This window comes from Hypanus sabinus, chromosome 4 (assembly GCF_030144855.1).
Source record: "Hypanus sabinus isolate sHypSab1 chromosome 4, sHypSab1.hap1, whole genome shotgun sequence".
Classification (NCBI taxonomy): domain Eukaryota; kingdom Metazoa; phylum Chordata; class Chondrichthyes; order Myliobatiformes; family Dasyatidae; genus Hypanus; species Hypanus sabinus.
The window spans coordinates 60,921,834-60,945,549 of NC_082709.1; the positions used below are offsets into that span (position 1 = coordinate 60,921,834).

At 45.1% G+C, this 23,716-nt stretch overlaps 1 protein-coding gene across 1 annotated transcript in view; it reads left to right on the forward strand.

Annotated features, from left to right (window-relative positions):
- Positions 1-23,716, forward strand: part of LOC132392121 (cyclic nucleotide-binding domain-containing protein 2-like) — a 39,344-nt gene that overhangs the window by 899 nt on the left and 14,729 nt on the right. The window contains exons 2-6 of the mRNA XM_059965970.1: positions 3,610-3,892; positions 6,460-6,495; positions 8,776-8,916; positions 18,441-18,497; positions 21,112-21,275. Of these exons, the coding sequence (XP_059821953.1) occupies positions 3,610-3,892; positions 6,460-6,495; positions 8,776-8,916; positions 18,441-18,497; positions 21,112-21,275 (681 nt within the window). The remainder of the gene's footprint in view (positions 1-3,609; positions 3,893-6,459; positions 6,496-8,775; positions 8,917-18,440; positions 18,498-21,111; positions 21,276-23,716) is intronic.

Sequence of the window (23,716 nt, forward strand, 5' to 3'; positions counted from 1 at the left end):
GCTGGGTCGCTGTGGTTCATCATCTGTATCACTGATCTGGATGATAATGTGGTTAACTGGATCAGCAAAATGGTGGATGACACCACGATTGGGGAGTAGTGAACAATGAGGAAAGCTATCATGGCTTGCAGAGGAGTCTGGATCAGCTGGAAAAATGGGCTGAAAAATGACATGTGTAATTTAATGAAGACAAGTGCGAGGTGTTGTAGGACCAACCAGGGTAGGTCTTGCACAGAAAGTGGTAATCACTGAGAAGTGTGGTAGAACAAAGAGATTTTGGAATACAGGTTCATAATTCAATGAAAGTGGTGACACAGTAGATAAGGTTGTAAAGAAAACTTTTGGCATACTGATCTTCATAAATCAAAGTATTAAGTACAGGGGATTGGATGTTATGTTTAAGACATTGGTGAGGCCTAATTTGGATCATTGTGTGCAGTTTTGGTCACCTATCTACAGGAAAGATGTAAAGGTGTTGAAGGAGGACAGAGAAAATGGATGTTGCTGGGTCTGGGGAACCTGAGTTTTATGGAAAGATTGAATAGGTTAAGATTTTATTCCCTTGAACGTAGAAGATTGAGAGGAGATTTGATAAAGGTATACAAAAGGAGACATGAGATAGCTTTGACAGAAAAAATTAAGTAGAGTCCAAAGAGACATTATAACTATATTAAAGGGGAAAGAGTGACTAGAGACTCCTCAAAGATTTAAATTGACTTCTCTTTGCAAAGTCACAGGAAATGGGTGAGGTGGTCAAATATTCCTGTTTACTTCCATGGACAAAGATTTAAGCAGCTTGAGGTATTCAATGGGGAAGTCCTGGCAATAGTCTGCATTACAGCAAAGGAAGTATTGAATGATTTAAAATACATGAAGGTAAATAAATCTTCTGGTATATCCACTGCTGGAGAGCCCCGGAAGAAGTTGTGGGAGCCCCGGTGGAGAGACGACACATTAGTGTTATCATTGCACATTAGTGATGGATGAAGCACTGGAAGATTGCAGAGTGGCTAATGTATCCTTATTTGAGAAGGGCTGTAATGAAAAAAATCTGGGAGCTATGCACCAGTGAATCTAAAATCTCTGGCAGGTGAATTACTAGAGAGAATTCTGAGAGACAAGATGCACAAGCATTTGTGAAAAACAGGGGTTGATTAGGGATAATCAGCATGGCTTTGAGTAGGAAGCAGGAGGTCATATCTCATGAATTTGAGGTTATTTTTGAAGATGTAACCAGAAAAGCAGATGAGGTCAGGGCAGTTGATAAGGTCTATATGGACTTTGATAGTAGGTTGCTGTGTAAAGTTGGATTGCATGAGATCCAGGGAGAGCTTGCTAACTGTTTACAGAATTGGCTTGATGCTAGGAAGCAGGAGTGATGGTGCAAGGTTTTTTTTGGATGGAAGGCCTTTATATCTTTTGCACACTGGTTCAGCAGCTAAGTTGATGCAGTCTTTCATTGACTCTATTATGGTTATTATTTTATTATTTGAGTATGTCCACAAAAGAATTTCAGAATGTATATTGTATACATTTCTCTGACATTAAGTGTACCCCTAAAACCGTTGAAGAAAATTAACCTCAGGGTTGTATATGGTGACATATATGTTTTAATAATAAATTTACTTTGAACTTTTGAACCTTGACTGGTGATGTTTCCCAAGAGTTCATACTAAGATTGTTGCTATTTTTGTTATCTATATCATTAATCTGGATGAAAATGTACAAAGCATGGTTAGTGAGTTTGTAGATCGCATTAAAATAGGCAGTGTCGTTGAGAGTGCAGATTGTTATCAAGATTTTCAAAGGTATCTTGTTCAGCTGGTTAAGTGGGTCAAGGAATGGTAAGCAGAATTTAATTCAGATAGGTGTGAGGTGTGAAGACAAATGAGTATAAGACTTCCACAGTGAACAAAAGCCCCTGAGGAGTATAGGGCAGAGACAAAACATGATTCCCTGAAAGTGGTATCACAAGTAGACATGGTGATGAAGAAGTTTTTGGGCCATTGGCCTTCATTGGTCAGGACAATGAGTATAGAAGTTGGGATGCTACGAGGGGATATTGATATATTCATGGCCTAAGGTAGAAGGAGTCAATTTTAGAAAACATAGCACATTTTTCAACATATTCCCCTCCTACATTTACACACTTAGTCCAGCGGTCATGGAGCAAACAGATCTTGGACCTCCAGGAAGTGTCCACAGCAGGGGTGAGTGGTAAATTCGTGTCCTAAGGGAGAAAGAGATGAGTTATACAGCTCTCGTTACACGCAAATGCAGTTCAACTCTTTGAGTGATTATACAGAAAGTTTGAAGTTAATAACTCATCAGGGTTGATTGATAAGTTCATAGCCTAAGGTTGAAGGAGGTGAGTTATTAACTTCAAACTTTCTGCATAATCACTCAAAGAGTTGACCTGCATGAGCATGTAACGAGAACTGTATAACTCATCTCCTTCTATCTTAGGCCACGAACTTGTCAATCACCGATCTGTGGACACTTTCTGGTCCAAGATCTGTATGCTCCACGACCACTGGACTAAGTGTGTAAATGTAGGAGGGGACTATGTTGAAAAATAAATGTGCTAAGTTTTCTAAAATTGACTCCTTCTACCTTAGGCCACAAGCCTATCAATCACCCCTCGTATATTGAGTTGTAAAGACATTGATGAGACCACATTTGGAATGTTGTGTTTAGTTTCAGTCAAGATGTCATTAAGCTGGAAAGAGTGCAAGGGAGAGTTACGAAAGAGTTGCAAGGACTTGAGGGACTGTGAGTTATAAATGGAGGTTGAGTTGTTGGAACTTTTTTCAGTGCAGCATAGGAGACTGAGGGGTTATCTTATGTATATCATGTAGGGTGAATGTGCCCCATCTTTTCCTCAGGACTAGGGAATCAAGAACTAGGTGCATATAGGTTTACAATAAGAGGAAGGAAATTTAAAAGGAAATTGAGAGGCAACTCCTTCACCTGGAGAGTAGTCTGTATTTGAAAGGGCTGCAGTGGAAGTGGTTGAGGCACTTTTAAAAGTGCCTGGATAGGAAAGATTTAGATTGATACAGACTAAATGGGAGCAAATGGGACAAGCTTAGATGGGAACCTTAGTCAGTATGGAGCAGTTGGGTCAAAGGGCCTTTTTTCCACGCTGTGTTGCTCTGTTGGCCATTGGACTGCAACATGCTCTCCCCTAATCTTCAATCCAAAGATAACATCGAATTGCCTGAGTGCCATTTGACTCCTGCCCCTATCTCCTTTCCAGGTGTCAGATATAAAAAATATACACCCTCTCTGCTGCTTCTGAAAGGCTTACTGGGCTGTGCATAAGTCATCCGATGTGAAAGATTTTGCATAGCATCAGGGAGAGGTAGAGGTATGGTCAAGCCACCGGTTGCTTGGTGCATTCTTTGTAAATTAAACATGGCAAATTACAGTAAAATTAAGAACATTTAAAAGGTGCGAGGATAGCAAAAAGTGAAAACTTAAAAAGTGAGGGCTTTTCAAAATTGAATTAATTTTTGTTAAAATGCATTTAAATTTTATTATACTAAATATTTAACTTTATAACAGTAATGCGTGATTTATTAATGTTGCTTTGCTCTGGTCCCCCAGCCTGCATAAGCAAACGAATTTTGGATTAGTTCCTGGAAGCTGGGTTGCGGCTGAGTGTAAGGGGAGAGGATGGGCGGGGGTCCGTCATCCCAAGCCAGACCCTCCGAATGCCGGGGGCTCCTCTCTGACCGGCCTGCCGGCTTGGAGGCGCGTTGGGCGGCTGTTCCAATTCCGAACGGTGCACTCTTTCAAAAGACGCCACCGGCAGCTCGGGAGCGGGATGAGCGGCACGCCAAGTGCAGTCGGCTCTGGGAAAGCAGCTATGGGGTCCGCCCGCAAGAAGGTGTGGAGTAACCCGGCGTCAACTATGTATATACACGGCGCGAAACTCTCCTGGCGTTCGAGTTGTACCTTTAATATTACTCCAGCTTCTTTTGGCTCACGGCGATGCCTGAGCTTATTAGGGAAACAAAAGATATTCCCAAATGGTCAGAGTGGCTGAAAAGACAACTGCCCTGACTAGGTTAGAGACATGACGGCACACTCGGAGCATCTGGTGGAGGTGTTGGCGACTCAGTAGGCAGTGTCGGTTCAGTTCTGACTTCGGGAACTGCCTGTGCTTCCTCTCTCAACCCGCTTCTGTTTGTAAGGAGTTTGTCCAATCGCCCCCTGTGGTTCTCCTCGGAGTGCCCCGGTTTCCGCCCACGTTTTCAAAGCTGAATGGGCTAGTCTGTTAATAGAGTGGGTCAGAATATATGCCATATCTCTCAATAAACAATTCCAAAGACAAGCAGATTGATTGGCTACTGGTGTTTAGGTGGGTGACAGTATTGTGGGGAGCACAAAGTGGGATTGGTATAAAGGAGTGCTTGATAAACAGCAGAAACTTAATGGGCTGAAGAGCCTGTTTGTGTGCTTTGTGGCTGTGTGAGAGTGGGGAGTTAATGCTGGAACTGCATGAAACATTTTCTTTGGCTGCCCAGTATAGTTCTGGTTACCAATATGGTACTTACCAACACCGAGTTGTAAAATCAGGGCTCCATTCCCGTCACTGTTGTAGGAAGTTTATACATTATCCCCATGAGTGTGTGGGTTTTCTCCGGTTTATCTGATTTCCTCCCACATCCCAAAGAAGGACGGTCAGGGTTAGTACGGCACTGCGAGTGTGTCAGGCTGCCCCCCCCCCCCCAGCGCAATCCATGCTGATTTGAGGCAAGCTACACAATTTGCTGTATGTTTCGATGTATGTCTGACAAGTAAAGTTGCAGTAGCACAAGAGATGGGACAGTGTGGATATGTGGAGGTCGGAGAACTTCACTATAAAACAATGTTGATGGGCTGGGGTTGTTTACTTTCAAAGAGGGGAGGCTGAGAGAAGATTTATTATGACTTTTATTCACAATGCACTTATTTTAAGATATAATTACAAAATATAAATTTATAATTATGATTGACTATGACAAATAATTTATTATAAAGTAATATTTTTATATTGTAAGACGAGCCTTCACAGGGTGGATTGAAGGTGCACTGTAAACATGATTAATCTAAGGAGCATAGTTTTAACTTAATGCTCACAGGGTCTAGGGAGAACACACTGAGAAACGTCAGCTGGAAGTTGGTGGACCTTTGAAATTGCCAGAGGAATGATGGGGGTGGGGGCAGAAATTCCTATTGTCTTCAAAATGTACCGGGGTGCCGGAGACCACAATGTAATAGTGGTCCCTGAAACTAGACTGGATGGTCCTTCTCCAGATGCTATGGACAATGCTTGAGAAAGACATTTTTCTGTGCCACAAACTTAAGTGCACCCTCTCCCCATCATTTTACAAAACCAGTAGACCACCACATTGACATGGGTGTCGTTTCTAGTTTTGCCAAAGCCGACCCTGCAAGATCCATCTAACTGGCATCTCAGTAAGGGGAACTGTTACACAGTGTAGTCAAGCAACATCTTGGCATTGCATGCACACAATCAGCCTATGTTCTAGATGTTCTCCTCATCATTCATGCCTTTGTCCTGGAAACACCAATCCAGCTGGGGTGGGAGCACCATGGGGTGCTGTCAGGAGTGGTTGACCCTGGTTGACCACTGACTTCTAATCCCATGAAGTCATGGCATCATGTTAAAGCAGGCAGGAAAATCACTTGGTGTATGTATGCTTGAATACTGCGTTGGGAAAAAACACTGAGGAAATTGTTGGAGCATACACGCAAGATGCTGGAGGAACTCAGGAGGCAGGGCAGCATCTATGGAAATGAGTATAGTCAATGTTTTAGGCCGAAACCCTTCATCAAGACAGATGAAGGTCCTGATGAAGGGTCTTGGCCCAAAATGTTGACTATTCTCTTTTCTATAGATGCTGCCTGGCCTGCTGAGTTCCTCCAGCATCTTGTGTGTGTTGCTCGGATTCCCAGCATCTCTTGTTTGTGAAGAAATCGATGGCACAATGTAGTGTGGGTGGGGCTTCACTGAGTGAGTTGTAGTGCCATCATTAATCTGTGCTTGAGGGAGTAGCAAACCTAGACTGTTCTAATATTTTAATTTATTTCTGTTTTAACTTTCCCTACTAAGGGCAAAATACCTTCAATGCCCAGCTCCGAATACATTACCTAGGGGAATGATGATTAATTTTAATATATATTTATTATAATATGTATTGCACTGTACTGCTGCCACAAAACAACAAATTTCATGACATACGTTAGTGATGATAATCCTGATTCTGCTTCAGACTCTCATGATACCTTTAAAACAACAGTTCTAGGGCCTGTAAGGTGTTATTGCCAGGGGCTGGGACATTATTGGCAATCAAAACTGGGTGCGTTTAATTAATACAGTGCAGCATCATAACGCAGAGCTTCAGCACAGGAGCAGTGACATTGACTGACTTGTTTTCTGCTTTTTAGATTTCCAAGCAGCATGCTACAAAGGAGGAAGCTGTGGTGAGCAATTCTGCTATATTTAATCAGGAATTATTGCCACGTTCTGTGTACTTTGCCAGTGAGAGATCAAAGTTGTCCATTGGAATGATGACTTCTTGGGGATGTCCTGAAGCCGGGGGAATAGGATCATGGAATGAATGAGAATGTGATGCAGGAGGCCACTCGGCCTATCATTGCCATGCTGGATGAGTTAATCAGCTCAGTCATTCCTCTCAACACATGATTTACAGGCTCACATTCTATTAACATGATTTGACCACCATTTTACACAGCATCCTCTGGGTGGGAAAACAAACTCTCATCTCCCCCTTGTGGCCACCCCTCAATCCTTCTCCAGTTACTCTGAACAACACACACAAAATGCTGGAGGAACTCAGCAGACCAGGCAGCATCTATGGAAAAATGTACAGTCAACGTTTCGGGCCAAGACCCTTCAGCAGGACTGGAGAAAAAAAGATGAGCGGAGTTAAAAGGTAGGGGAAGGGGAGGGAGAAACACAAGGTGATGAGTGAAATTGGGAGGGGAGGGGTAAAGAGCTGTGCTGTTGATTGGTGAAAGAGATGCCACCCTACCGGGAATAGGGTTCCTCTTGTCCTCACCTACCACCACACCAGCCTTCACGTTCAGCACATAATTCTTCGCACTTCCGCCATCTCCAGTGGAATCCCACCACCAAGCACATCTTTCCCTCCCCCACCCCCACTTTCTGCTTTCCACAGGGATCGCTCCCTACGCGACTCCCTTGTCTGTTTGTCCATCCCCACTGACCTCCCTCCTGGCACTTATTCTTGCAAGCAAAACAAGTGCTACGCCTGCCCCTACACCTCCTCCCTCACCAACATTCAGGACCCCAAACAGTCCTTCCAGATAAGGTGATACTTCATCTGTGAGTCTGTTTAGGTCATATACTGTGTCCAATGCCCCCGGAGTGGCCTCTTGTAAATCAGTGAGTCCTGATTTAGACTGGGAGACCGCTTCACTGGGCACCTTTACTCTGTCCACCAGAACAAGCAGGATCTCCCAGGGGCCAGCCATTTTTATTCCACTTCCCATTCCAATATGTCTATTCATGGTCTCTACTGCTGTGGTGAGGCCACAGTCAGGTTGGAGGAACAACACCTTATATTCCGTCTGGGTACCCTCCTTGAACTTCCTGTAAAGGCCCCGCCCCCCTATCTCCTTGCCCGCCCATTGCCTCCCTCTGGTGCTCCTCCCCCCTTTTTCTTTCTTCCATGGCCTTCTGTCCGCTCCTATTAGATTCCCCCTTCTCCAGCCCTGTATCTCTTTCACCCATCAACATCCCAGCTCCTTACTTCACCCCCCCACCCCCCAGTTTCACCTTTCACCTTGTGTTTCTCCTTCCCTTCCCCCCCCACAACTCATAACTCTACTCCTCATCTTTCAGTTCTCCAGTCCTGCTGAAGGGTCTCGGCCCAAAATGTCAACTGCACTCTTTTCCATAGATGCTGCCTGGCCTGCTGAGTTCCCCCAGCGTTTTGTGAGTGTTGTTTGGATTTCCAGCATCTGCAAATTTTCTCCTGCCAGTTATTCTGAACCCCTGTTCCCTGGATTTTGACTTAGGGATAGGCATTCTTCCCAAATTCTCCAGTTTGCATATTCAGCTTCTTCTATTCCAAGAAAACAATCTTTCCCTGTCACTGCAAATGTTGAAAGTAAATCTGTTATCGGTGTGGTGGCGTTCTTTGATGATGGATGCTGCTTTCCTGCGACAACGCTCAGGGCCTGGCTAATCCCCTCTGCACCCTCTCCAGTGCAGTCACATTCCCCCTGCAATACAGTGACTGGAGCTCTGCACTGCACCCAAGCTGAGGACTAACAAGCATTCTACGGTACTGCATATCCCCTGCTTTGGCAGATAAAGGAGACGATCCTGTAAGACTTTTTAACATTGATCTTTGAGGATCCATGGGCATACATTAAAAGTTCTGCACCATAAAATGGCTTTGGATTTACTCGGAATTTCTCCATCATGCATTTCCTCTAATGAATTACCTCAAACTTCCCTGGGTTAGATTCATTTGCCATTTTCCTGCCCAGCTGACCTTGCCCCTTACAGCACCCTGCAGTCTCGTTCTTTCCCTGCACTGCAAAGCCAATTTAGGTATCAAACTTCCTCATTGGGACCCTGCATGATGAGATGGTCCCTTTAAAAAGCAACAACACGTGATGGTTAATTCCTGCCTCTGTAGCCCATTATGTTGAATACAATAGATGGTCCTATTCTTTGCTTGTGGGTTCAAGTCCCATTTTCTCCCCCAGTTGCTTTACAGGTTCCAAATCATTGCCAGAAAGGTGGTTGTCATGTGTCGAGTCTGCATGCACCTGCGCACGGCGTCGACCGCCTTCATGCACGTCTGGGCCACGCTGACGAAGTATGCCACCAAGACACAGACTGAAGAGGTGAGGGCATTCCACTGCTTCTGACATGCTTGGGCAGAAGTGCTACTTATTCCCCCGGGGTGGAAGTGGCTAATACGAGAGGGAACGATTTCAAGGTGATTGCTGGAAAGTATAGCAGGGATGTTAGAGGTAGGAATTTTACACAGGGAGCGAGGGGTGTGTGGAATGGGCCGCCAGGGGTAGTGGTAGAGGCAGATTCTTTAGGGCATTTAAGAGACTCTTCAAAGTTCAAAGCAATTTTATTATCATACTTGTCACCAATGATTCACTTTCTCGCGGGCAATTATAGAAATACAATAGAATTTATGATGAGCAGCATATAAACAAATACTGACAAACTACCAATGTGCAAAAGAAGGCAAATTGTGCAAATATCAAAAATGAATTATCACTACTGATGCACTGAACAAATGTGCTGATGGGGAAAGCTCCCTTTTCCCCCCAAAGAGCGGGCAGTGTTCTTCCAGAGCACATGCGAGGAACACCCTAGTCAGGGTCAACCCCTGCAAAGCTGCGGGGCCTGACAACATACCTGGTTAGATGCCGAGAGACTATACGGCCCAGCTGGCAGAAGTCCTCACACCTGTCATTAACATCTCCCTGAAACAGTGCGACATTCCTAAAGGTTTCAAGACTGCTGCCATTATTCCAGTGTCCAAGAGGCTGATGGTAACCTGCTTTAGTGACCACTGTCCAGTGGCACTAATCTCAATAATAATGAAGTGCTTTGAGTAGCTGGCCATGACCTACATTAAATCCAGCCTTCCCACTACATTGGAATCTTAACCAGGTTGTATATTGCCCAAATTTGTCCTCCAATGATGCAGTAACCTCTGGCCTTTACTCAGTCCTGTCCCACCTCAAGAATACTTGTTCTAAATCTGAATGTTGTTCATCCACTTCAGTTTGGCATCTAATACGATCATTCCTCAGAAACTGGTGAACAACTGCCCTTGTTGGATCTCTGTAACTGGATCTTGGACTGCCGTGATGGAAGTAACTCGGTCAGTGTTGGCAGCAACACCTCCAGCTCCATCACACAGTATTAGCAGCCCCCCCCCCCCCACCGAGCTGCACGCTCAGCCCATTGCTGTTCACACTGCTGGACCATGACCATACTACAGCATGAACCACATCTTTGAGTTTGCCTTTTCAGCAACAATGATGAAACGGCATACAGAAAGGAGGCAGAGTAGCTTCTGGACTGTTGTGAAGACAACAACTTGAGTCTTAACATGGAGAAGACTAAAGAGATTATTGTGGACTTTGTTGAGGTACAGGTGAGTTACTCCCTACTGCACATCGATGACTCCAGGAGAAATGGTGTACTCCATTTCTTGAAGTACACATTACAGATGTGTGCCTCAACACCACCTCTTTAGTCAAGAAAGCACAGCAGTGCCTCCACTTCCTGAAGAGGTTGAGGTGAGTGAGGTTCCCTGCCCCCATTCTAACCACACACTACTGGAGAATCATCAAGAGTGTCCTGACAGCTGTATCACCATCTAGTATCAAAATCGCAAGGCATCTGACTGCAAGACCCTGCAACGGATTGTGAGGACTGCTGAGAGAGCCACTGGGGTCTCTCTTCCCACCCCCCACCAAACCAAGACATAAACCAGAATCGCAATTGTACTGCCATCAGCATTGTCAAGTACCCCTCCCATCCATCCCATAATCTCATTGACCTTCTACTGTCAGGCAGAAGGTACTGAGTATAAGACAAGGGCTGTTATCTCCCCCAGGCTGTGTGACTTCTAAACACCCCGCTACCATCCAATACACATTAGTTATGACAGTGGCAGTAGCAGCAATGCGGCTGTATATTTAACTATGTCAACTTGTACATCTACAGGATATTTTTATTATCTGTTAATATTATGAATATAAACTTCAATTTGAACTTGAATATGACTTATTGTCAGGACATGTCAAGGAGGTTTGAACCAAATGCAGAGCAGCAGAGACAATTCAGTGGTGAGTGATGACTTTAATAATAAACTGCAAAATAACGAGCCACAAGGGGCCAAAAGAGAGAACAGATACTTAACATGACAAGGCAACAAGGTAACTGAACTCTAGAAGCAATTGGTTGAGGCTGGCTGGTTCCAAGGATTGTGGACGAGAGCTGGGTTTAAATAGGCTGCAGGTGATGAGTTGGAAATGAGTGTCAGGTGATTCCTGTTAGCTGGGTCAAGATTGGGAGGAGCTTGCATAGACAGGCCTGAGAGGATCCCCCTATAGCTGGCCCCCAATTGGCCAGGATGATCCAGATGGGTCTGGTGGAACTCCTCGATGAATGATCGATCCAAGATGTAGCGACAGCACTCAAGATCTCTTCTCTGGCCCATACCCTTCCCAGTCAACCAGGTACTGTACACCCTGTCTACGCTGATGTGAATCCGTCCACCAGTGAGCCATGTACACTGGACCACCTTCCACCATCCTTGGTTCCGGAAGTGCAGGCTCAGGTGTGTTCAGCAGTCCCTGGACAACAGGCTTGGGGCAGGACACATGGAAGGTGGGTGTGATCCTGAAGGAAGATGGCAGCTGGAAATGGTAAGTGACTGGATTGATGTGATAAGTAACCTTGAAGGGACCAATGCAGCAAGGCGAGAGTTTGCGTGAGTTGGTATGCAGGTCAGCTCTTGGGTGGATAGCCAGACACGGTCCCCAGGCTGGAGTAGTCTGGCAGGGTGCCAGCGGTTGTTTGGTGGCAGTGGGTGCAGTTTGCAACTAGGATGGCCCACAGTTCCCTCTTCTAAACATTTCCGCACGGCAAACCAGGGCCCTGGCCGACAGGACCTCCACCATTGGCTCTTCTGCGGGTAACCATGGGGGTTGGTAGACATGAAGCACTTCAAAGGGTGACATACCCATAGCAAAGGCGGTGTGTAGATTGTGGGACAGCTTGGCCCAGACCAGATTCTTCTTCCATGTGGAAGCATTACAGAAACTTCTCCACTTGTTGATTGGCTCCTTCTGATTGTCCTTTGGTCTGTGGATGATGGCCAGAGGACAAACTCACTGAGGTGCAGAGGAGAGAGCAGAAGGCTTGCCAGAAGTGGGAGAAGAATTGCGGGCCTAAGTCTGACACAATGTCCTGGGCAAGCTGTGGAGGAGAATTACATTTTGAAGAACCAGATTTGCCGTCCCTGCGGCTGACAGAAATTTGGGGAAAGCAATGAAGTGGGCTGCATTAGAGAACGGTCATGATTACCTTGGCTGCATTGTAAAGAGGCAAACTAGTGATGAAATGCACCTCATTCCCCTTGGCTATGTGAAATTTTTAATGATGCATTTGTTAAGAAGAGATTACCTCAGTCTTTTTATGAAGCTACTATCTCTCTAATTCTTAAAAAAGATAAGGATCCTACTCTATGTGCATCTTATCGCCTTATATCACTATTAAATGTAGATTCTAAGATTCTTACAAAAATTTTAGCTATTAGGTTAGAAAAGGTATTATCACAGATTATTTCAGAAGATCAAACTGGTTTTATTAGGAATCGGTATTCCTTTTTTAATGTTAGAAAATTGATTAATATAATTTACACTTCATCACCCACAATTCCAGAATGTGTTATTTCACTAGATGCTGAAAAAGCTTTTGATAGAGTTGAATGGGTATACTTATTTAACACTTTGAAATATTTTAATTTTAGTCCTAATTTTATATCATGGATTAAACTAATATATCATAAACCTGTTGCTTCTGTTCTTACAAATAATTACAGATCTTCCTTTTTTCAATTATCTCGTGGTACGAGACAAGGTTGTCCCTTAAGTCCTTTATTGTTTAATATTGCATTAGAACCTTTAGCCATTGCTATTCGTGAATCTCCTAATATTTTTGGTATCACCCGTAATGAGAAATTATACAAGTTATCACTCTATGCTGGTGACTTGTTGTTATATATTTCTGATCCTGACAGGTCTATTCCCGCTATTTTATCCTTGTTGGCTCAATTTGGTAGTTTTTCTGGTTACAAACTAAACTTGGATAAGAGTGATTTATTCCCTTTAAACGCGCAAACTTCACAGCGTATACCTGCAAATGTCAGGTGTATCGGCTCGTGCTGTATGGCCTGGAGGATCTGGCTCACAAGGTCATAGATGGTCAGGACGAGGATGAAATGATGAGCTAAGGGTTGATCTCCGTTACAGCTGGATTGAACTATCATTTCAGGGCATCCACCTTAGTGTTCTTGGAGCTGGGTCGGGAGCTGGTGAAGTTGGATTGCTTAAAGAAGATGTCCCAGCAAGCCTGACGTGGGTTCAGTTGGCAGGTCTGTTGAATGGAAATGACGTTCTGGTGGTCAGTCCAGATAAGGAAGGGCTGAGTGTTTCCCATCAGCCCATGGCCCATTTAATGGTGAATACTCCACAACAGCGTAGTGATTGACGTGTGTGAGAAGAAAGCACAAGGGCGTGTCTTCCCGTCAGGTCCTTGCTGGGAGCGGATGGTCCCAGTGCTCACATCAGATAATCCACCTCGACTACAAAAGGTCTGGAGGTGTTTGGATGGCGGAGAATGGAGTGGTGGTGAAGTGATTCTTGAGCTCCTTGAATGTGCAGCAGCAGACCAGGTTATCCGTGAGGTAAGCAATTTGGCAAGGGAGGTGAGTGGAGCAGCAAATTGGCTGTAATTCCTAATGAAACGGCTGTAGAAGTGGAGAAGTCCAAGGAGAGCTGTAGCTGTTTAATGGAGTGCAGTTGGGGCTATTCAATTACAGCACGCACATTCCCTGGGTCCATGGTTATGCCTTGGGGTGAAAGGATGTAACTCAGGAAGGAAATGCTGGCATGTTCCTCTATCTTGCGGTACAGCTGGTTTTTGAGGAGATGCTAAAGGACTAAACAGACATGACAGATTGGTCTTTGGGGTCGTTGGAGAAGATGATAATGTTGTTGAGGTAGACGACCACTTAACTGTGTAGCATGTAAGACCATAAGACCAGAAGGTATAGGAGCAGAAGTAGGCCATTTTGGCCCATCAAGTCTGCTCCACCTTTCACTCACAGGTTGATCCAATTCTTCCAGTCATCCCCATTCTCCTGCCTTCTCCCCATACCCTTTGATGCCCTGGCTAATCAAGAACCTATCTATCTCTGCCTTAAATGCACCCAACGACTTGGCCTCCACGGCTGCTCGTGGCAACAGGTTCCATTGATTTACAACCCTCTGACTAAATAATTACTCCACATCCCTGTTCCAAATCGACATCCTTCAATCCTGAAGTCGTGCCCTCTTGCCCTAGACTCCCCTGCCATGGGAAATAACTTTGCCATATCTAATCTGTTCAGACCTTTTAACATTCGTAATGTTTCAATGAGATTCCCCCTTCATTCTCCTGAACTCCAGGGAATACAACCCAAGAGCTGCCAGATGTTCCTCATACGGTAACCTTTTCATTCCTGAAATCATTCTTTTGAATCTTCTCTGAACCCTCTCCAATGTCAGTATAAACTTTCTAAAATAAGGAACCCAAAACTGTACATAATGCTCCAAGTGTGGTCTCAGGAGTGCCTTATAGAGCCTCAACATCAGCTCTATACCTCTAGAAATGAATACAACATTGCATTCGCCTTCTTTGCCACCAACTCAACCTGGAGGTTAACAAGGACTCCCAAGTCCCTCTGCATCTCTGCATTTTGAATTCTCTCCCCATCTAAATAATAGTCTGCCCGTTTATTTCTTCCACTAAAGTGCATGACCATACACTTTCCAACATTGTATTACATTTACCACTTCTTTGCCCATTCCCCTAAACTATCTCCGTTTCCTCGACATTACCCACTCCTCCACCTATCTTTCTATCATCTGCAAATCTAGCCACAAATCCATTAATCCCACAGTCCAAATCAAAGCAAACACGAGGAAATCTGCAGATGCTGGAAATTCAAACAACACACACACAAAATGCTGGTGGAACGCAGCAGGCCAGGCAGCATCTATAGGAAGAAGTACAGTTGACGTTTCTGACCGAGACCCTTGGTCAGGATGCAGCCCGGCCTGCTGCATTCCACCAGCATTTTGTGTGTTTTGTCCAAATCATTGACCTACTTGTCTTGGAGGATCTCATTGATGAAGGCTTGGAAAATAGCTGGACTGTTGGAAAACTCAAAAGACATCACTAGGTATCCATAGTGGCCAAACAGTATTATGAACACCATCTTCCACTCATCCCCTGGCAGATGCAGATCAGGTTATAGGTGCTCTGTAGATCCAGTTTGGTGAAGGTCTTGTCACTGCATTGTGCCTTGAATGTACCATCCATCAAGGAGGAAGATAGTTGTTCTTAATGGTGATTTTGTTGAGTCCACGATAGTCGATGGAGGGAAGAAGACCCCCTTCTTTCTTTTTGGCCAAGAAGGACCCTGCAGAGGATGGGTCTAGGATGGTCGAATGAAGCAGTGCTGTAACACTTCGGTGATGAAATTATCCTTGGCTTGGGTCTCAGGAGGAGAGAGGGAGGACAGCTGACTTCAGGGAGTGGTGGTGCCTGGGAGGAGGTTGATCATGCAGGCGTGTAGCCTGTGAGGTAACATGATGTTGCCTTCCCTTTTACCAAATGCCAGATGCAGTGGGCGTTTGATGTGTGGGTGATCGGTGGCTCTGCAGTGAGTGACGAGTTGTTTCTCCACCAACATTCATACTTTTGGGGAATTAACAGAGATCTCCCTCTGCATGGGTTCTGGAGGTGTTGACCATGAGGGTCCTGCAGTCTGAAATGGTTCTGGGAACAGAGCTGGCCGATGATGTGGACAGTCATTCCATAAGTCGCTTGTCAATTCAGAGGGCCAGAGCGATGAGGTTGGAGAGCATCTCCTGGGTAGGCAGCTCACCTTTCAAGTGCTTTGAGAGGCTGTGATGGTAATGGGCCAGCAGTGCTCGCGCATTCCGGCTGTGCTCCACCGTGAGGGTCCTGAATTCCACGGTGTAATCCAGCGCTGAGCGGAAGCACTTGATGAAGGCAAGGTACCTGAAGCACTACACCCCTTCCACTTCCTGGATGATGGAAGACCCAGTGCGTCTCAGCTGTAGTTTGCTCATATTTTTTGCAAATGGTGTACCAGTTAGCGGTGGCCCAGGTTAGAACCTGCTCAGTCAGAAGCAAGATGACGAAGGCAATCCATAACATACAGAGTTGGCTGGGGTTTGAAGTGTAAGATGCACTGGGACAGGAGGTTTGCGCATCGTGTTGGGGATCTGTCGAAGCGTTCAGGCCTTTGAGGGAGGGGGCTGACTTGCACAAGGTTGCTGTATCAAGACAGAAAGTTAGTTGAGAGTGGCAAGCAGATGGTCAATGGTTTCCTACTGCTCCTGGACTGTGTGCTCATGTCTCCTGATGACTTCCGTTAGGCAAGCAAACTCTGATGGGTCAACCGCTGGTGCACTCATCCTGCCAGGAGATATAGAGGAGGCTTGACCCAAATGCAGAGGTGATTTAGCAGTGAGCTATAATTTTAATAATAAACTGCAAAATAACAAGCCCCTGAGGTCCACAAACCACAAGAGAACAGATACTGAGCACGACAAGGCAACAAGGTAACCAAAGGCTAGAAGCTGGTTTGATCAGTGAAGAATGATTATGGATGAGTGCTGGGTTTAACTAGGCTGCAGGTGATGGTTTGGAAATGAGTGGCATGTTACCTGGGTAGAGACTGGGAGCCTGCATGTGTAGGCTTGGCAGTTGTAAAGTCCTTGAAAGTGAGTCTGAGACATGAATGATAAGAAAATGGAGGACCATGTGGGAGGGAAGGGGTAGATTGATCTTAGAGTAGGTTGAAAGGTTGGCACAATGAGCCAGGTGCCTGTACTGTGCTGAAATGTTCTATTTTACATGAAGTATTTACAGTAGCTACTGATAGCTGGTCATCATCTTGTAGTTCCCGGGAAAAGTCTTTGACTTAGGTGCATACTAAGCAAAGAGGAGACCTGAAGGAGGTAGGATTGCTTCCTAGCTAATTTTATATATCATTGTAGTGGAATAAGTCAGGAATTTATTATGTATATGTTCATTTTTGGCAATGGATTAATATCAGAAGCCATTTTTACATGGAATTCCATGGTATCGATCAGGTAGGAAGATACTTGGGTATTTGTGCAGTACTGGGGAGAGTTGTCCAGTTCAAATCAAGCTGAGAGATGGGGTGGAGGGAATGTTGGCAGGCCATTTTCAGAGGGTGTGAGGGGAAAGAATGTGGACAAAATCTGGATGGCAAACACGAGGAAATCTGCATGCTGGAAATTCAAGCAACACATACAAAATGCTGGTGGAACGCAGCAGGCCAGGCAGCATCTATAGAAAGAAGCAATGTTGACGTTTTGGGTCATGGCCCGAAACATCGACATTGTTTTTCCCCATAGATGCTGCCTGGCCTGCTGCATTCCACCAGCATTTTGTGTGTGTTGCTAAAATCTGGATGGGTTGGTTTAACCTGGAAAAGTGGATGACTGGGAGCCAGTGGGAGTGTTTGCTTTGCTGTGGCAGTACACCCAGGAGCAAACTCTTTGGAATTCTTCTAAGGGCAGAGGCCTTTTAATATTTATGAGGGAGGGGATTGGGGGAGAGAAAGAGAGAGAGAGAGATATTGAGAGATTGATGCTTTATGAGTGAGTGGTTGAAGGCTACCAATGGTAAATGGGAAATGCAGATGAGGATTCAATTCAGATCAGCTATGATCTTATTAAGTTGTGGAGTGGGCTTGGGAGGACAAGTGGCCTACTCCTCCCAGATTCTACCTTTCACCTACGCATGAGGGGCAATTTACATCAGCCCATCAACCCCCATATAGACTATAGAACTTAGAACTCCACAGCAAAATACCGGCCCTTTGGCCTACAATGTTGTACCAACCTCTTAACTGATTCATAAGATCAACTTAACCCTTCCCTCCTACATAGGCCTCCATTTTTCTATCATCCATGTGCATATCTAAGAGTTCATTAAATGCCACTAGTATAATTGCCCCTACCGTCACAGCTGGCATGACATTCTATGCACTCACCACTCTGTGTGTAAAGAACTTACCTCTGACATTCCCCCCTATACTTTCCACATATAGACTCACTTTCAAGGACTCTACAACTCAGTAATTTCTATTTTTAACATTTTATTATTGTTTGCATGATTTGCCTTCTTTTGCAAATTGGTTGTCAGTCTTTGTTAGTTCTGATATTTCAAAAATTCAATTTTATTTCATTAACTTTCCATAAATACCCACAAGAAAATGAATCTCAAGGTAGCATATGGTGACATATACACATTTTGATAATAAATTTACTTTGAACTTTGCTAGCCAGGAGGTAGACGTGGATGGGTTTGGGTATGGTGGCCCACCTCCTCGGCCCCTTTTGAAATGAGGACCCTGCTTGCTCCAGATGTTCTGTGCCGAATGAGAACAGCTACCACACAGAATGGAGTTCTCTACAGCATTTTGAGCACCTCGAGGTCTTCCCTCTGGGTCTTAGATGCTGAAAGAGGTAACCGTGCTCACTTTTCTATTGTATCCCCACAGGAGCAGAGAGAGGTCAGCAAAGCGGCATTTGATCTTCAGTACTTCAAGATTCAGCATGTGAGTAGGTCTCCGGTGTTCACAGCATCAGCTATCACTGAGAACAGGACAAAGGAAGAGGTTGTGTTGTGTGGTTTGTTTAGGAAGGTAGTGGGGCAAAATGTGCAACTCTCTCCATTAACCCGCACACACGGGGCATTTTAAAGTGGCCAATTAGCCTACTCGTTCATCTCTGGGATGTAGAAGGAAACCAGAGCACTGGGGGGTGAGGGGAAATACATGTGGTAATGGGGAGAACATACAGACTCCACACCAGGAGGGACAGAGGTCAGGACCAAATCAGGTCTCTGGTACCACGAGGGAGTGGCTCTGCCCGCTGTCACCACGCAGGGAAATTTAGTCGTATTCTTCCCTTCCCTCACTATGTCTGCCGCCTCAGAGATCCCTACGTGTAGTGGGGAAAACCTTTCCATTCCTCAGTCAGAATGTGAGAAAGCAAGTTTCCTCAAGTTTAAAAGGATCAATAATTGTCAGTTCTGCAAAGTATTAAGTCTAGTCAAGGTCAAGTGGTTTAATTTTCTGTGAGGGTTGAATTTGATAACCTCCACTGTTTTTATAACAGTTTCAACTAGATCTTTACAAAAATAAAAGTGATTTTCCATTACTCTCTCAATTGCCACAAGCAAATCCAAATGCCACCATACTTGAAATCAAGGATTGTGCTTCATGAGACCTTCCAGAGTATTTTAAATAGCTGAGACTGGGGAGCTGTGTGGTCAAATCTGCCATTTCTGTCTGTTGTGCTGGCCACGAGTTCGCTAGTGGCTTAGTGTGGGAAAATTAAAGGTTTGCACCGTTACACGGATGAGGTATTAAGCTGACAACCTATCTGCTCTGTTCCATGGACCCAATGGACCCACATCAGCTTATTGAGGAAGATCAGGGAAATTATGCTTAGTGGCCTGTCTTTGGGAGTGGTGCAGAGGAGGTTCACCAGGTTGATTCCAGAGGGGATTGGCCTGGAAGGAGAGATTGAGTCACCTGGGACTCTACCTGATTGAATTCAGAAGAATAAGAGGGTACTTATAGAAACATTTACAATTATGAACAGGTTAGATAAGATGGAGGCAGATAAGTTGTCTCCACTGGTAGGCAAGACTAGAACTATGGGGACATAGCCTCAAGGTTTGAGTGAATAGATTTAGGCCAGAGATAAAGAGAAATTGCTTTTCCCAGAGAGCAGTGAATCTGTGGAATTCTTTGCCCAGGGAAGCAGCAGAGATGATCTCATTAAATATATGCAAAGGCCAGACAGGATTTTGCATAGTGGCAATATTCAGATTTATGGGGAAAAGAACTGAGTCCGTGGCCTGATCAGCCATAATCTTATTGAATGGCGGAGCAGGCTTCATAGGACAGGTGGCCCTCTCCTGCTCCTATCTCTTGCGTTCTTTTGTGCTGCCCAATACTTATCCTTCAGTCCATCTCTCTAAAGATAGTTACTTCACTGTTACCACTTTCCTGCTGGTGGGAGTATGCTGTGTGGAATTTGATGACCTGTCTCCCACAGCAGTGGCTGGATGTCATTGGCAGCAGATTTTTCAAGGCCGTCCTGAATTCACAAACTGCTGCATTCCACATAGATATAGTCATGGACAGATGCAACATGGAAACAGATCCTCCAGCCCACAGAATCTATGTTGACCATCAACTGCCCATTTACACACTAATCCTACTCTAATCCTGTTCTCCTCACCTTCCCATCCGCTCCCTCCCAGATTCTACCACACACCAAGTAAGTAATGCAGTCTCTCAAGGGGTTGCCTCCTCTGGGTGCTGTAGAGGCTGATGCAGGATCCACATGTTTTGGTGTAGTGTGGGTCGCTGTAGTTAGTGGTTGGTGTCCATTCTCTCTTTTTGCAGCTGCTGCTCATTCTCTGCAGCACAGCAGAGGTCGCCCTCACGGAGCACTGCTCCATTTTGAATAGACTACCTCCAGGTGCGCCTAATGAGTGCAGTCTTCCTGGTTTTTAGATGGAGGGTTGAATTTCTTCAGGCTAGTTTTGATGTTGCTTTGAAGAATTTCCTTTGCCCACCAGGGGTTCGCTGACCTTCCTTCAACTGGAAGTAAAGGACCTGTTTGGGGAGACAATAGTCACGGATCCAGATGACATGACCTAATCATCAGAGTTGGTCTTGCTGTATTGCGGTGGAGATGCTGTACATGTTGGCCTGCTCCAGTATGTTGGGTTCGAGCACCTGTCCTTCCACCTACACTGGGGGCAACAATATTTGACCCACCAATCTGCAATTCTCTGGGCTATTGGAGGAATCCAGAGCAGCCCAAGGAAATCCCCTCTGTGTTCGCGGGAAGAGTGTACAAACTCCACACAGGCAGTGCGCGAGGTTGGGAGTGAACCGGGATCTGCAAGGGGGCAGTTCTACTGACCGGACCACGGTGCCACCAGACCCTCTTTTTGAACCACCTCTTTGAACTCCACAGTCCCTGTAATGAAGTTATGTCCCGGGTAGGATATTCCAAGACATCTTTCATGAGATCTTCCTTGCAGCTAAGTAGAGCACAGAATCCAGAGTCTCATTTTATTCCTCATTGCCGGGTAAAGTACAAGCCCCAGAGGATTCATTGCCATTGATATTTATTTGTAATCCACAGAACAACCTTTCCAACAGGGAAATTCAGATCACCATGAAAGCGCCTGAGCAGCGAACAACAGAAGAGCTGGAATTGCTTTTAGTTGTGCTGAGATCTTTGCTAAGCTTCAGACACTACAGCAAGCCCTACCAGATTCTGCTGGCAAAAATAATGAGATATGAACGGTAGGTAGGCGGAACAGAGACACCAGTGGTGAGGGGATTGGACGCACCCTTCTAACAAAGGGCTTTACATGTGAGCTATATTGGGGAAGAGTGCTGTGTTCTGTTCTGTGTTCTGTGTGTTCTGAATGAGAGCTGGATAACGACACCATCTGCTCCAATGAGAGCTCGTGAATTATGTTCTCCAAGCCTAATCTAGAATTCCAAGCAATGATTGAAAGAGCAAGGATCAAATTTATTCACCGTATACATTTATGTGCATTAGCAGCTTGCTGTGGTGTATTGGTCGGGATGCAATATGCAACAAAAAAAAACAACTTGCAACAATTATAAAGAATAGAGAATTATATAAAAATGAAATTAGTGGTTAAAGTATGGATAGGGAATAAAATGTTCATAAATACCTGTATGTATTTACAATATAGACAATGTTATAAAGAGAGATTTAAACGGTGTACAGTGCAGTGCAGTGACAGGGTTAATAGATACAGGGGGTGGGGCAGGGGGGTAACTAGAATGGTTGATCAGATTAACTGCCCTGGGGAGAAACTTTTAAGATGATGTGGATTTTATTGTAAAAGTCCTATAACACTTTCCAGAAGGGAATTTTTAGAAAAGGCCGAGAGGGGAATGCCCAAAAAGATTCATCCTGCCTGCTTCTTTGTCCTGGACGCATACAGGCCCTGCTGAGATGGTAGACTGCAGCCAATGATCTTTTCTGCTGTCCTGAAAACTATATACAGTATAGTTTCTGTATACTGCGAGCGGGCACTGCACCAAACTGGACAGTAATAGGTGTCGTGAGGGTGCTCTAGGTGGCAGTGAAGAATTGCATCTTCTGGGGAAGATGGAAGTTTAACCAAAGAGTCAGGAACAAGGATTTTGGGTCACAAGGTAAACATAAAAGGACAAATAGCCTGCTGCCCCATCTTGATCCAAATTTATATTAATTTAGTGGGAAGATCCCACTTGAATATAATCAGGCAAGCTCTGGGTAAGTCAATAAGCATACTCCGGGAGACCACAGACCACCAGGCTTCAGAACTGCTGGCATTTATATTCAACCACACGGTAAATAATAAATCACTCTAACTCGTTAAAGCATCTCAGGGCATCAGTATACAGTCCAAACTATACCAATGCTTAATGGTGGAACAATAGCAAGTGTGGAGTCACTGTTGGCAGGAGGAAGATGCGAAGGCCCACGTCACGGTTCACCCCGAGCAGCTGCATAACAACGGCCTCTCGAATCTATGGGTTGTTCCCCGGGACACACAGAGCAGCGCACATCAAGTGTGGCTGGGAGATCATCAGCTCGGTGAAAGACACTCTTGGCGTCCGTCCAAAACTTGTTGGCCTGCCAGACCGTGAGATGTCCATAGAGGGATGCTGTTGACTGGCACGTTCCAGGCTACAGCAATATGTGCTGAAGCTTGGTGCAGCCCCTGCAAGGGCTTAATGGGGGAGGAGCACTGAGTAGGGTCTTTCCACTACCGGACAGGGAAGGGCCGGGTTGAGTAAGGAACCCCTTCAGTCACTGTAGTAGTGTACCACCCAGGCGGCCACAGAAGTGGCAACAGTGCTATTTTTTTAATGTAACTTAACACTACTTAAGGCATTGTCTACAAATGTAAGAATGAAAAAGCATTGCACAGTATATTCTAGTAAACATTTTTATGATTATTAAAAGCAAGAGAAAATCTGCAGATGATGGAAATCCAAGCCCCACACGTGCTCGTGCGCGCGCACACACACACACACACACACACACACACACACACAGACACACACACAGACACAGACACAGACACAGACACAGACACAGACACAGACACACACTCACACAGACACACACTCACACAGACACACACTCACACAGACACACACTCACACTCACACTCACACAGACACACACTCACACACACTCACACTCACACATACACACACACACACTCACACACTCACAGACTCACACTCAGACTCACACTCACACACTCACACTCACACACTCACACACACAGACACACACTCACTCACAGACACACACACACTCACAGACTCACACTCACAGACTCACACTCACACACTCACACACACAGACACACACTCACTCACAGACACACACTCACTCACAGACACTCACTCACAGACACACACTCACACACACTCACACACACTCACTCACACTCACACATACACACACACACTCACACACTCACAGACTCACACTCAGACTCACACTCACACACACTCACTCACACACACACACTCACACACACACACTCACACACACACACACACACACACACTCACACACAGACACACACACACACACCATTTTGTGTGCGTTGCTTATGATTATTAAATTTTATTTTGGGTGAAAATGCTCAGGTCACTAGATTACTGCTTGGAGTGGGGAAAGAACCTCGGGTGAGCTCTGGCAT